We start from the raw sequence: 15,905 nt of genomic DNA on the forward strand, positions 1-15,905 counted from the left end.
AAAAGGCAAGAGAAGAAAGGCAGACAACAACTAAAAAAAAAATTAAAGGGTTGGTGTCTTGGTGACAACTTTTTCCTTTCTTTTGGAAACATGGACTGGGGCTCAGACCTTTGGGTAAGTTATTGTTTTAAAGTTATAAGTTGTTGACTATGTTGTCTTCTGCTGACATAACTTGTGTTCTTCCAGAACCACCACCTCCAACCTTCTCCAACCGCCGCCTTTGGGATTATCAGTTTGGCAGGGCTTGTTGTGGGCTTGTTTCCAACATGCCATCAAATCAACATCCCTAAACAATGCGCATATCCAGCTATTGTTTTCCCCAGCCTCGAACTTCGTGGTGGATACATTGTATTCTTCTGTCTAGTTGTTGTCCGCCCAGGTTGAGCAATCCCTGTGAAAACGGGACAAGAGAGAATTCCATCGGTGAAGTTTATAGCAGCCAGAAGGAAAGGGTTTCGCAATTCTCTCTTTTTTTGCCGCATACCTTTTTCTCATGATAGAAAAATGCTCATTGTGTCTAATGTAACTCAGATAGCAGGCTTGTGTTGCATTCGTGCTCTTTGGGTTACACTTAAGTGGATAACACAGATCTGTACAGCGTAGGCCTACACCTAACAGTCAACATGGCACTCACATAGGTGGAATTAATGTAAACTGTTCTCATAACATGCAATTCTTGTCTAATAATGAATTATGTATGTGTTTAAAACACAACATATGGTTCATTATACTGTTGTGTTATAGTCTGTTTGAGGACTGCCTGTTTATATTCACTCTTTGCTGTCTGGAGGTAAATGGATAATATGTTGTACGGTAGGCCTATATCTCCCACCTCTTCAAGACTTAAGAATCTACTGTAGGTGGCTTCCTTGGTGTCAGCACTTCTGTGGTTTGTTGTCAGCAGTTTTGTTGTTGTTTTGGTGCCTGATGGTCCATGAGAAGATGTACTTAAATAATATGCCATTGACAAAGTGAAACTCCCCCACACTTTGGCAGTTTTTCCCTAAACTGACAGGATCAGACAATACAGTTGGATAGATTCTGTGTGCATTGATTGATTGAAGTAGTTATTAGAAGTTTGCATAGGGAAAGGCCTACGGTTCATGACCGTACAGTTCACTGGTACAAGGTCAATTAAAAGGAAACTCGGATAAGTCTTGCAGCTTATTTCCAAGGAGATCTTTCTCTTTAACTCATATAACATTGAATGACAGACACTACTGACAAGGACAGGACAGGAAAGACAGGAAAGACCATTGCTTACACGCCTAAAGCCTGATTTATACTAAGTTGTGTGTGCTTGTGGTGTGCTCAGTAAATAGCAGATCTACAAGCTCATTCGTGACGCGTTGTGATCTTGTAGATCTGCTATTTACGGTGTGCAACTTAGTATAAATCAGGCTTAGAAAGGATGAGTTATGATATGTCCACGTAATGGCAACATGTAATCATGTGCATCATGTTTTGCTCTTGTTTTGATTTATTGCGACCGTAGGTCGCACTTACTACAGAAAGCTCCACCAGGTGTCCGTGCGTCCGTCAGTCAGTCCGTCACACGTCAGACGTCACACTTTTGCCCTGCTCATATCTCCGCAACCGTTGCCCCGATCCATGCCAGATTTTGCACACACACTCCTTACCTGCCAAACTACAACCTCCAAGGACCCCCGGAGTTCCAGGGACCCCCAGGTCCCTGGGGGACCCCCAGGTGTAAAAAAAATACCAAATGTGCAAAAATGAACAAATGACCACCCCCACGGGGCTGCTCACGGGGAATTCCCGGGGACCACCCACTCCTGCTACTCCAGAACGGATGCAAAAGTGGTGGCGCCCCCAGTGGAGGACCCCCTCCACTGCAGCTCACATAAAATGCCCTAACTCGGCCTAGGAGCGTCCGGGAGAGCCGGGGCCGGTACCTATTCGTCCGCCAAGGCAACGCGGAGACCCCACCCCTCATTTCTCACATGGCCCTCTTCTAGCGAGACCTACGGTCGCTTATCTCCCGATTAGGGAGTCTTACTGGTTTTATACATGGGTGTGTACAGTGTGTGTGTGTGTGTGCACTAGATTGGTCAGTCCCAAAGTGATGATTGGGGCAGAGTCTCAATAATATACACGTCTCTGAGATCATGCTTTTAAGACACCTTGGAGATGGACACAGACAGCGTTGTTTCCACTTCTGCTTTCTGTCCGTTTTGTGGGCCGCCATGTGTGAGCTGAGCTTTGCTGCTGTCAAGTTGTTTAAATCAAAGCATAACTGCTGTGAACTCTATATGAATGCAACTCCCGAAATGCTTCTGCTGTTGTGAATTTCAGTGTGAGAAGAACAGCAACATATATCTCTTCTCTGGGGTTGACACTAAGCTCTCAAGGGCAAGTATGATGTTCTACTTGCAGAAAAGTCATGCCCAATTGCCCGAAAAGTAAATTGTCCATTATAAAATGATAGGGGTGTGTGTACAGTAACAGTATGTGTGTTGGAGAGAGGAAGAGACCAATCTGGCCACTTGCCCGCCGGGTAACCTGAAAGCAAACACCACTTGCCCTGAACGTTTTATTTACTTGTCACAGGCAGTAGGGCAACCTTTATTGTCAACCCCCTGTTCTCACGTTTAGCCTTTTTTTACCAGGCAAGAACAAATTCCTATTTGTAACGACACAAACAGGGTAGGGGTCAAAAAAGAAATGTCAAAAGTTATAAGGAAAAGATCAACAGCACACATTCAAATATTTCCAACACACCTACTACTTATATACAATCACAGCGAGCGTAGGCATTACACGTGTCAACAAGCATTATATAAATGACACAGTCCAGTGCACAAGCTTCAGGCAGGTACCTAGTTGACACCGGACTCTCTCTTTTCCCTGTGTTTCGCCCAGGTCGACTTCAACGACTTGGGTTTTGTAGGCATAGTGTTTGTGAGGTGTTAGGGTTAAGGTTAGGTTTTTAGGTGTAGATTTTGTGAAGTTAAATGTTTGTGTTTAGGTGCCACCACCAGGGAGACAGAGAAAGAGGGAGTCCCACTTGAGCAGCACAACAGAGAGTTCCGATTTGAACCCTAGCCTAAATAAGAGTAGTCTAGTAGAAGATAAGCAGAAACCTAGACTCTTGAGGACAGTCACTATCTCTTCTTCCACCATCTTTCAAAAGATGCCACCCTGCACAAGTTGTAAATGGGAAGCTGTCATCTGCTCTTCAGACCGGAAGGGTATTGGACCAATCACAGGCTAGCGCAGTGTTCACGAAAATGTATTTTAACCCATTAAAACCAGGAAAGCATCTGTGTTATTTTAGATTTTAGCTATATACTGTATATAGCAACATATGTTTTTAAGAAGACTATTAGGATTTGGAACAGTGGTTCTCAAAAATAGCAGATATACAAAACAAGCTTACAGCGCTGCAAGCTTGTACATCTGCTATTTTCTTTTAACACAAATCTTCCTATTCTGGGGGTCCCCCTGGCACAAAACGTTTTCAGATGGTGGTTCATGGCCAAATACATATCAAGAGAACTGTTCGTCCCACCGGCTTCAGATTCGGCACGCGCGTTCCCTGCCATGGCACGGAGTGCAGTGCCTGGCCTCGACCCGATTCGATACGCGGTTTTCCGGAACCGGCGCGAAAGGTTCGGAATCTCTGTATGCGGAGATGATTGCTGTTCCTCCGGAACAGCCTGATGTGCAAGTGCTGACTCATTGTGACATCACTTCTGCTGACTCATAGAGATCTCCATATATGGGCTGACATCAGGGTTTTCCGGAACCGGCACTGTGTTCACACTTCACAGAGATCTCCATATATGGTACGCAGAAAGACAGATACAGATTTCTCCATATATTCTCCATATATGGGCATAAATGGACACAGGCAAACAGATGGTCAAAACGGGTCCTATGACAACAGGTATCATGGGGTTTGCATTACACAGACTTCGGCACGCGTGTTCCCCGCCGCAGCAGGGAGTGCAGTGCCCAGCCTCGACCCGACCTGATACGCGGTTTTCCGGAACCGGCGCGTAATGTTCGGAATCTCCGTATGCGGAGCTAATGTCTGACATCAGAGTTTTTCGGAACCGGCACTGTGTCTGCAGAGATCTCCATATATGGGCATACATGGACACAGGCAAACAGATGGTCAAAACGGGTCCTATGACAACAGTTATAATCGGTTTTGCATTAAAGGGCGGGGCATTCATTCCCTATTTACATCGTTCCCGAGTAGGCCGGTCCCCGACTATACGCTTGGCCGCCCAACAGATAGATACAGAGATCTCCATATATGGGCATAAAATGGATGCAGACAGACAGATACAGATATCTCCATATATGGGCATAAATGGACACAGGCAAACAGATGGTCAAAACGGGTCCTATGACAACAGTTTTGCGTTAAAGGGCGGGGCATTCATTCCCTATTTACATTGTTCCTGAGTTCGGGCAGCCGAGCTTCTAGTATTGGAAATAATGAATGTGCGATAAGGTTCTGTGGATAATAGTAGAGAATTGTCCTCTAGCCATATGGTGATAAGTTTCAATATCCCAGTGGTCTTGAGTAGTTTCTGTATACGAGGATGATCTTATGGCTACTTTGTACTTTCGCTTATCTACAGTTGTATCTAAGATTAGTGTTTTTGTATCTGTTTGCCGGGTTCAGAGTTCAGTATCAATAAAGACCTGATGCAAGGATGGCGTTACGCTAAATTAGGTGGTGATCTCATGCTAGATGTTGTATTCTGGTTAAGGCAGTGGCACTGCTGCCATATCAGTCATTACACCAGTAGGGGCTAAACTAGAGGATGGCCTGGGAGAAATCTGTGCTTGTCTGCACTGTGCCAAGATGTATAGACCATAGTTATAGTTACTAGACCTTACCCGTTCGAAGATATGTAAAATATGTCAAACGCACCCAGAGAGAGAGAGAGAGAGAGAAACATTCCTAACTGTGAGAGAAAGGGGTGTGTGTGTGTGTGGGGCTACAGATCCCATGGCCTGGAGGAACGGACCGTAACCCTGGCAACAGACAGCAGAGTTCAACAGAAGTGGTTAAGAAAACGCTAAAAAACTGCTTTAATTTGGGAGAAATGAAATTCGGGCTCCGTCAGCGTTGGTATAATGCTAATGGCCAATACCATGTGAACTTTGGGATCATTTGCTGAAGCGAGTGAATAGATAAACGTAGATAAGCGTGAGCGTTAGAGCGTTAGAGCGTTAGAGCGTGAGTTTGCTCCTTTATTAGTAGGATAGTCAATGTATAGACTATTACTTTGACAGTATATTAGTTTAGGCTGATGCTAGGTTCCTGGCTTACCTGTGATCCTAGTTTACTGACACACCAACACTGTCTCTCTGCATTTGATCTTTACATTGCTTATTATTACCTCACTCTGGTTAAGAGCAGTGGTTTAAACTAATTAAGTACATTTACTTAAGTGCTGTAAGCTATAATCAATCAAACTTTCAATACTTTTACTTCAACTGCACTACATCGCAGAGGCAAATATTGTACTTTTTACACCACTACAACTAGAGGAGTTTAGATTTAGATCTAAACACCTCTAGTTTTTAGATTAGATTATTTACAAAACGTACCGTAATCACTGCAGCCCTATATACATTTTTGCCATTTGAAAATAGCTGATCGACAAGCTCTAGTGAGCTTCTTGATCTGCTATTTTCAACAGTTGTTTTTTTTTTACATTTGAAAAACGTATATTTTGACGCCAATACTATTGTACTTTTACTCAAGTACACTTTTAATTCTGGACTTTTACAGAGTATGTATATTGCATTATTGATACCTTTACTTAGGTAAAAAATGTGAGTACTTTTTCCACCACTGGTTTAGACTGATGCTAGATTCCTGGCTTACCGGCAGTCCTAGTTTACTGTGGCACTACTACACCGTCTCTCTGCATTTGAATGTGTGTGTTTACCTCGCTTAGTGTAAGTCGCTAACTGGCTAAGAGCGTCTGCTAAAAGCCTAAATTGTCAGATGCACGGTGCCTGGTGGTGTCCCCTGTGCACCATCACAGTGAGGGGTGGTGTCCCCTGTGCACCATCACAGTGAGGGGTGGTGTCCCCTGTGCACCATCACAGTGAGGTGGTGTCCCCTGTGCACCATCACAGTGAGGGGTGGTGTCCCCTGTGCACCATCACAGTGAGGTGGTGTCCCCTGTGCACCATCACAGTGAGGGGTGGTGTCCCCTGTGCACCATCACAGTGAGGGGTGGTGTCCCCTGTGCACCATCACAGTGAGGGGTGGTGTCCCCTGTGCACCATCACAGTGAGGTGGTGTCCCCTGTGCACCATCACAGTGAGGGGTGGTGTCCCCTGTGCACCATCACAGTGAGGTGGTGTCCCCTGTGCACCATCACAGTGAGGGGTGGTGTCCCCTGTGCACCATCACAGTGAGGGGTGGGACCTGTATTACTGGTTCCAGAGCTTTTTTTGCAGAGGCTCTTGGGCCTGTCCGTCATAGGGCGGGGTCTACACAAGTGAGCTAATGATTATCTCATTCCTGAACGTGCTCTTTCACTCACACACACACACACACACACACACACACACACACACGCACACACACACACACACACACACACACACACACACACGCGCGCAGGTGTCACTGTTGCCATGTCCGCTTATTATAAGCGACTTTTGGATAGTTTTTCTTATCGTAAATATTGGTGGTTGCAGGATTTTTTGGTTGTTTCTAAAGTGTAGCGGCTTATTTAGACTTGCTTCTATAATGTTGATTACAAACCCATTATTATTGCGACCGAAGGTTGCAGTTTAGTTTAGTATGTGAAACGGCACACGCTGACTCTGTCTGCCTGGACATGTACACTTTTTTACGGTCTGTGTGTTTGCCTCTCTGACATCATGCTCTGACATCGCTGTGAGTGATGTCAGGGGAACCACTATAACAGAATGGGTTTGCTGCTCTGACATCATGCTCTAACATCACTGTGATGTCAGGGGAACCACTCGAACAGAATGGGTTTGCCGCTCTGACATCACGCTCTGACTTCACCGTGTTGTCAGGGGAACCACACTAAGATAATCCCTTTTATGCCCATATATGGAGTTCCCTGATGTCATTAATATTAAGCCCATATCTAACAGGACTTCATATGGGAATGCCCATATATGGAGGCCACATGCCACACTAACAGAATCCATATATGGCCAAGACAGCCCATATCTGTGTGGATGGATCTACAGAGAGGGATCTCCATGTATGGACATAGAATGGAATGTATAACAGTATGATGTCAGATGTCATAGACGTCATAGGACTTTCACAACTGAGTAAGCATGTTTGGGTTCTCACAGCATATCTCCATATAGTACATGGATCTCCATATATGGGTAACTTGTCCGATATACATCACTGGCCAGATGGCCAAGACATGGCGCGACCTCGTCGCATGTCGCCCTGAGGCGTTTTACTAGTATATATATAGGCTATATAACCTTTGTATCGTTATTGTTTTTGTTGAAAATAGCAGATCTGCAAGCGTGTAGATAGATAGGCTGTTTTCAAATAGCCGTAGTAGCCTAGTCGCTTTATTGGGAATGTTTTCATAGACCTGGTTGCTTATTTCTCTCGCAAAATCTGGCAACACTGGCAGGTGTTTGCACCCAAAACGCCTGGTGACACATAGCAGCCAGGGGCTACACACACACACACACACACACACACACACACACACACACACACACACACACACACACACACACACACACACACACACACACACACACACACACACACACACACACACACAGTGCAATAAATGGTTGCGTGTGTGTGTATGCAATGTTTGTGTTTCCAGAGAGGCAACTGTCAGGGCTATCAAGGTTATTTTTTACCTGGCGATTAATTGTCATAATTGCACTTTGGAATGGGGCTGGAACAATATGAATATTACATTTCTGTTTGGCTTTTAGGGTTGCACAGCACACTGGATAGATATGACAAATAATGTACATAAAAAATAAATAATAGTGGAAATAGCTGATCAAAATGCATTTTGAGCTGACATAATTATCATTATAATTATAGTTATTGTTATCATGCTTGGAGTGGCAGTGTTTTCACCTGTATGCATTTAACCGTGGTGCACCACCACTGCGTAAATTTGAGCACCACAGTTGAATTATTCTGTCAATTGTTTGTTTGTTTTATTTATTTATTATTATTTTTACTTTATTGTTTCTTTTATCATAATGGAACATGGTTCCATCTCATGTAATATAATGCGCATACACATAAATAGTTTAATAAAATCTGAGACAAATCATATTTGAACTAGAGTCTACTCTACAGATATTCCGCCTGCTCAAAAGTACTGTACAGTATATACAGTAGTCTCTGTGTTTGAGCGCAAAATACATTTTGAGCACCACATGTATTGCCCTTTTCCTTTCTTGTGCGCACAGCTGTTCACCATCATTGCCACAACTTCATCCTAGGGTCATAGAGGGGAAGCGCTGAGTGGATAACCCATTATATTTGTTGTATGACCAATAGCAAACATTTCTAAATACGAGCGACCTAGAGTGTGGTCTAGCCAACACCAACTCGGGCCTCCGGGATCACTGCCCTCCACACTCTCCTATCTATCTAGCATCAGGGTCTCGATCTCTGCGGTGTTGTTGGCTTAGCCGTGGCGTGGCGCCGCAGTGTGTCTACGTAGGTGGTGCCACTCGTGGGCTTCTTGCCTTTTCGAACAGTGCCTTGGGTTGGCTCCCACAGTGTCAGTCTGCTTGCCACTATTTCAGGGTGCCTGACGCAGTGCCCAGCCAGCCTCATCCTTCTCTCTCTGGTCCGTCCATGTGACACCTAGTGCCATTCGTAGCATTCTTGTGTAATGTGTAGTCAGTGTAGATGTCTCAGCCCCATTCAATTTGTAGATGTCTCAGCCCCTACACATTCAGCAGTACACTGACCACAGTCACCACACTGTAGCTCTGTATTCCAGGTTAAGGACAGTAGACTGACAGGGAGTGGGGAGAGAGGTGCTTGCTTTCAAGTGGTTAATGTAAAAAAAACATTATCTGTATTACACAAAAGATTTGGCACATAAAGATTTGTTTTGGGGCTTTTATGCCTTTATTGGATAGGACAGTAGACTAACAGGAAATGGGGGGAGAGATGGGGAGTGACACGCGGCAAAGGTTGTCCGGATCGGGAATCGAACCGGCGATGCCGCCAGGCATCCATGCCTATGTGGCAATGCCTAAGTGGTATGCACCTGGACCAGTAGGCCAGCGGGCGCCCCGCTGTAGTAACTCTAAGGACACCCTAGGGGTCCCGAACCCCTTGTTGAAGAAGACCCCTGATAATCAAAATCTGACATCACTAGAGAAGTTATATTTTCCATTGAACATGGGTTAATCTTAGATTGCGTCATATAAGAACTGTGTTCCAAAAAAATAAACAATAAATACAGCAATTTCACTCAAGTACAAATTCATCCAAAGAGTAAGAAAATGTAAAAAAAGAGAAGAAAATCTCTACAGACATTATCAAATGTAACTCAATATCCTAAACTTACACGGAGTCTTATGACGCAATCTATTTTAAGATAACCTTTTGGCATTTTCAATTGGAAAAACAATACTTCCTTGACCCAGGGGTAGCGGCAGTGATGTCAGGACTTGGGTACTATATTTAGCGTCGGCTAAATGTCCAAATTGTAAATTGCACGTACTTAACAATAATTCACACGTTTCCTCTTTGTACTAAAAAAAACACTTAAAGTAGGCTACTCTGCACTGAAAAGCTCAAATTCATTTCCTCCCGTCTCATCTTCCCTCCATTATACCTCTCTGTTATCCAGCACATTGCTAACTGTGTTACAGAAGTCGTTCTCAAAATGTGGGTAAGGACCCCCGGTTCCCCCAGATCATTTTATTGGCGTGAACATTGTTTTCTCACTCAACTGTAAATAAACCAACTTGCAGTGTATGCAGAGTATCTGCACATTTCTAAAGTTACAATTTAAGGACTTTTAAGACCTTTTTAAGACCTCTAAAATAAATAAAAAATATCATCTCTGCGTGAAAGGTAATCAACTATACAACAAATTGTGCGTCCCCCAGTTCAAATATGATTATTTCGAGGGTGTTGCGGCCTGAAAAGCTTGCACTGTGAGTCACACTTAGGCTACTCTGCACTGAAAATCTCCAATTCATTTCCTCCTGTCTCATCTTCCCTCCATTCCACTCCTCCTATCCAGGACATTGCTCACTGTGTTAGAGAGGATGATCTGCATTTAGCTTTTTCCCCCTTCAGAGGATTGCCTATATTGGTGTCAGTGTTGCCATATCCTGCTTATTATAAGCAACTTTGCTTTGTTTTTCTGTAAAGTCAAACCTCCCCTTATTACCATACAGCAACACTGTTAACTAACTTCCGCTGGGTCACCAGCACCCACCTGAAAACCAGGTATACTCACTGAACAGGTGGGTGTGGCCACAGAGAAACACGATTCTAACACTTTCTGTACTCTTTTTTGAAGAAAGGGAAGGGGGACCACTTAGGCCACTGTCACAGCAAGACAAAATGGCAAGCGTACCGTAGCCTACTTGTTAAACAGGTTTTAGTTTTGTAGCTGTGTGTGTGTGCACTGTGCACACGTGCATTCATTGTGTGTAGAGAGAGAGAGAGAGAGACAGAGAGAGAGAGAGAGATATCAAGTTCAATGGGTTTATTGGCAGATACAGTAGAGCAACATTATATGCAGTGAAAACTTAACACCTCATGCTTCATAACAGTGTCCATAACACTGATCCTCTGATCATTTTCAGAGCTTCCGTTGCTTCAGACTGTATGACGGAAGAATTAGAAAATTGTGAGAGGCAACAGTCAACAATGAGACTTGCTACGCATTGCTATCTAGTAGGGGTGTAACGATACATTTTAACAACGATACGCATCACGATACATGGTTGACGATACGATACATGGAAAATATTGGTTCATTCATGGCGATACAATACGATTCAATGATTTAAAATCGATATACTAACTATTTAGCAAAGAAATTAAATCTGTGTAAAACATGTAAAAAAATCTATTATTATGGAAGTAAACACTGTGATTATCTAGCAAATACATGGACATTATATTTCAAAACATATGGACAAACCCACCTTGACATGAACACAGACATTACACACATTTATCGATAGACCAAGAGTAGCTATATGGAATGGAAAGGTAGGTCTAATTAGACCCATCTTTTTCATTTTCCTTCATAAAATTGCTAAATACAAGGCACAAATACTTAGTTTCCATACAATCAATTATTTGCATCGCAAAATGATTTGATATTGATTACCGCATTTTAAACCGATGCGATACAAAGCCAAAACGGTACGATGTTTTGCTTTTGCAAACGAAATAGTAGATCATTGCAAATTAAAATCGATTTTTCAATTCAGTTACTATATCGTTACACCCCTACTATCTAGCTATCAAACACGACGGCCCCTCCCGCTCCCTCAGGTCCGGTGATGCCAACCTCTTGGACAGCCCCAAAACAAAGAAATGCACCTGGGGTCACAGCACAGGACCTTCTCAGTTGCAGCCCCCCTCCCTTTGGAACTCACTCCCACCCATCTCACGTCAAAGCCAACCTTTCCCGGGTTCAAATCCTCCCTCAAGTCAAAACCCACCTTTCAGACTCGCTTTCCCCGCCTAATTTCAAATGCCCTCTCTGCCCTTTAGTTTGATGTTTTGTTTTTTTGTTGTGAAGCGACTTTGAGTACCAAGTAAGGCACTATATAAGTAAGGGATAATGAATGGCTCCGCGGTGAATGACGCTAGATAACAGACCGACGGCTTAGCGCCTCAGGAGTTATCAAACCGAAGGGATGTTATCTAGCGTCATTCACCAAGGAGCCATTGATTATCCCGCTGATTACCCGGCTACTAAATAAAATTAATAATTCGACTCAAAACTAAAAACAAAACAAAGTATTTCCTTGTTTACAGACGGCTGGAAGTGTTCCACAATCACATTTTCTGATACTACGTCGTCTATTTCTCGCTTAAAATATTTTAAAAAACATTCTTGAGAGCAACGTTTAGTTGTAAATGTCGCTGTGTGTTTGTCTACATGGTAGACATGTTGCATACAGCACTAAATTCACGCAGTGCAGCCTGAATGCAGCAGCTGCTCTGAGCCGTTGATTAGGCAGCGGTCTGTTATAGAGCGGAGCAGTCTGTTATCGTGGGATATCATATCAGACCTCTGATTTCAGCGCTCGACCAATCAGAATCAAGAATCCAAACAGGCCGGGTAATAAATTGGATATATTTTAATAATATTATTATCATCATCATCAACTTAGGTGGAGTGAGAAAGGTCCTATAGCAATTGCCCCTTAGACCTAGCCTCGTACCCGCCCCTCTTCCAGAAACCATTTCACGGAAGTTGGTCGTTTACTAGGCTACCTTAGACCAGGGGTTCCCAAACTTTTTTGTCTCAGGGCACCCCATAAATATTTTTTTAATCCACATTATAATTTTCACTCCCAGCACCTTATATTTATAGCATATCGTCGTTGTCGGGTGGAAACCTTGTATTTATCATCTATAAAATTTACCAGTACTAAACTAGTGAAAACAGCAGATCTACAAGCACACAACGCCTCGCATCGCGAGGCGTTGTGTGCTTGTAGATCGGCTGTTTTCACTAGTTTTGTGAGACAGTCTTGTATGATGAAGCAGGGCTTTGCTTTACCAAAAGACGTACATATTTGAAACTTGGAGATACAAGGTTTCTGCCCGACAGTGATGATATTTTAGTGATTATGTTGCGAGGAAAACGTTGAGATAACAGCCATTAAGTTTAAAATGATACTAAATATTATTTCAAGTGTCCAATTCCAAATATTATCAAATTATCTTGCAGCACCCCTGGACTGCCGTCACGGCACCCCAGGGTGCCCCGTCACCCACTTTGAAAACCCCTGCCTTAGACCATCTCTGACCCTGTGTAATGCAGTCCATCGACATTATTTCCCCACTAACGTATTTAAAGAGCGCATTAGGCAAGGCAGTTTTTGGATGAGGCAATTCAATTTGTTTTTACACAGAACATCAAGCAAAGGAAGAAGACAAAATAAGTACAACTGTGCAGAAGAAAAAAGAAAAGTTACTTGATCAAAGGTCGCGGCTCTTTAGCTGTGTTTTAAAAGAGAGGCAGCAGACCTGCAGTTTTCTGCGAGTATGTTCCAGATATGCTTCAAATAGCCGATCTACATGTTGATGTATATTGACTAGTTAAACTATTTGAAAATGTTCAATCTAGTAAAAAAGGCAAAGAAGTTTGGGGATAAGGGTAAGGCATGGATGAGAATTGGGCCCTTGGCTCTAATGCCTGACGACCTTTGCTGCGCGTCACCTCCGACTCACTCTCCTCTTGTTTCCTGTAACTGTACTATCCAAATAAAGGCAAAACCACCGATCACATGGAACAGTGAGAGCCATTAGTCTACCCTTCCGTTCTTCTTTGTCTTTGTGCAACGTAGAGTTAACAGGTCATTTCGGGGCTGTGAAGGTAACAAACAGAACTACTTTAGGCCCCGACTATGCACCGTTTATCTAACAAAATTGTCATTTTGTGCCATTCTTACATATAATGTATTGTAATTCATTGGAAACCTTCAAGATGGCACATGCCTATGTTCATTGAATCCTTCAAGGGAAAATGTAATACCAAAAATCGATTTTACCACTTAAAAACCCTACATTACATGCTGTACATTGGCTATTTGACAATAGCAGATCTACAAGCTCTGCTATCAATGTGGATTGTAGATCTGCAATTTTCACTAGTTTGAGCCCCCGGGCGAACGTCTAATTTGTCTTTTGGGCCCTGAGCAAAAAAGTCTTGCTTTAGACCGTGCGTCATAAGTTAATATAAACAGGGCCCTCTATGTATTGTTGGCTGATTACTAGGCCTGGCTGGCATGTGTTGTTCCTGTTCATTCCAAAGGTGTTTGACAGGGTTAGGTCAGCAGGACAGGCCAGTCTACTTCTTCCTCTCACTCATCTCTAGGGATGGGACCATATGAAAATGTCATGTCACGATTATTGTGACCAAAAAATATCGCAATTTGCGATATTATCGCGATAACATTGCGACAAAACATCCCCAACATCCATTATCCTGGGGTGGAACATTTGCCAAAAAGTTGCTCATCTGCAAGCTCACAACGCATCGCAAGGCGTTGTGAGCTTGTAGATGAGCTATTTTTTGGCCAAGAGATTTGCTTGCTTTTTAGCAAGTACGTTATTTCCAGGTGCATTTTACCGATTTATAGAGGGTTTAAATGGTACCGGATATGCAACTCGGCAAATAAAAGGTGAATTGATCCCAGTGCATGACGAGAGGATAATTTCATGGTAAATACGATGATTGTGAGGGTTTGTTATCGCGATAAACGATAATAATGATTATTGTCCCATCCCTAATTAGGAGATGGAAGGTGGGGGGGGGGGGGGGGGGGGGGTGTCACAGGGGGATTGTCGTTCTGAAACAGGAAGCAGTCTTCCGTAAACTACAAAATTAGAAGCACACAATTGTCTAGGATGTCATTATCGCTGTAGCATTTATGTGGGACAGAGGACAGTCACACTAATTGCAAACACTAATTAGGGTGTCCGTTGACTTTTGGTCTTAATTGTGATAGGGGTTCCCAGACCTTTCTGCCCGAGAACCAAAAGCTACATTTAGCTATTATTATTATTATTGATTTATTTTTTACAATATCTGTAATTATTTGTATTTATATATATTTTTTTCTGACTGACAAAGGGGGATATTTACTCGGAACCCATATAAATGGATCTGTGACCCAAAAATGCCAAATTATTCAGGTTGGAGGCATCGTTAGCTTGTAGATCTACAATTATTTGCGCTAACGTTTTCCTCAGAATAGGGATGTGGTAAATGTAAAATAAATAAATAAATAATAATAATAATAAAATAATAAAGAATATCACAGATTGGGCTGCCCCCCACCTGTAGTACTCTGAGTCTGAGAAACCCCTATTGAAGAAACCCTGTATCAGCCTATTCTAACTCTTCAGACTAAATCAGTGGTTCTCAGTGGGGTCTGGGTCCTTGAGGGATTTCCAAGGGTTCCCCAGCTAAATGATATTTAGTTAGGAACCAAATGGACCCTATGGGTCTGTAACTTACAGACTACAGAGAGAGTACACATGGAACCAAATGGACCCTAACAAGAACATTTGGTTCCATTTGTACACAGTTAAATTTACATTGATTTTACAACCTAAATTCAGGTCCCAGAGATGCCATTAAATGGGGGGCATTAAAATGGTTGAGAATCACTGCCATAGCCGTAGAAATCTTCTCTTATGAGGGTCCCTAGCTTTTTTTTTTCACATAGGGGGTCCGTGGGATAATAAGTGTCAATTTGTGACATGAACATTTTTGAGAAAAACTGGACTAAATGATTTGGGTTTTGTATTTGTCATGATGGCTGACAGTCTGCACCAGTTGCGTATGCTGGTAAGCATTCCCAATAATACTCCCTCTGCCAAGAGACAATCCCTTCAGCTCAGAGAAAGATGCATTGTCACGAGTCCATTACTAATGTGTGTGACTGCTGCCAAAGACCTGGAAAACACTACAGAATACAGAAATAACACTTTTAATAGAAGCTCGATGCGACGGGTTTTGAGCTTGTAGATAGATTGTAGATCGACTATTTCCACTATTAATTTCCAATTCCATTGTACATTTAAGTTATTTATTTGTCATATCTGCCTCCAACTTTTGTTTACGCAGCCTAAAAGCCAGGGGGGGGGGGGCGAGCAGGGGTTAATCAGCCCCTGAGGGCGTGGATGTGCA

At 43.0% G+C, this 15,905-nt stretch overlaps 1 protein-coding gene across 1 annotated transcript in view; it reads left to right on the forward strand.

The window, feature by feature from the left end:
- Positions 1-11: 11 nt before the first annotated feature.
- The window catches only part of trip10b (thyroid hormone receptor interactor 10b), a 42,639-nt gene continuing 26,745 nt past the window's right edge, over positions 12-15,905 (forward strand). The window contains exon 1 of the mRNA XM_080722262.1: positions 12-114. Coding sequence (XP_080578388.1) covers positions 91-114 — 24 coding nt within the window. The 5' untranslated portion in view covers positions 12-90. The remainder of the gene's footprint in view (positions 115-15,905) is intronic.

This window comes from Nannobrachium achirus (assembly GCF_963921795.1).
Source record: "Nannobrachium achirus genome assembly, chromosome: 3".
NCBI classification, from domain to species: Eukaryota; Metazoa; Chordata; class Actinopteri; order Myctophiformes; family Myctophidae; genus Nannobrachium; species Nannobrachium achirus.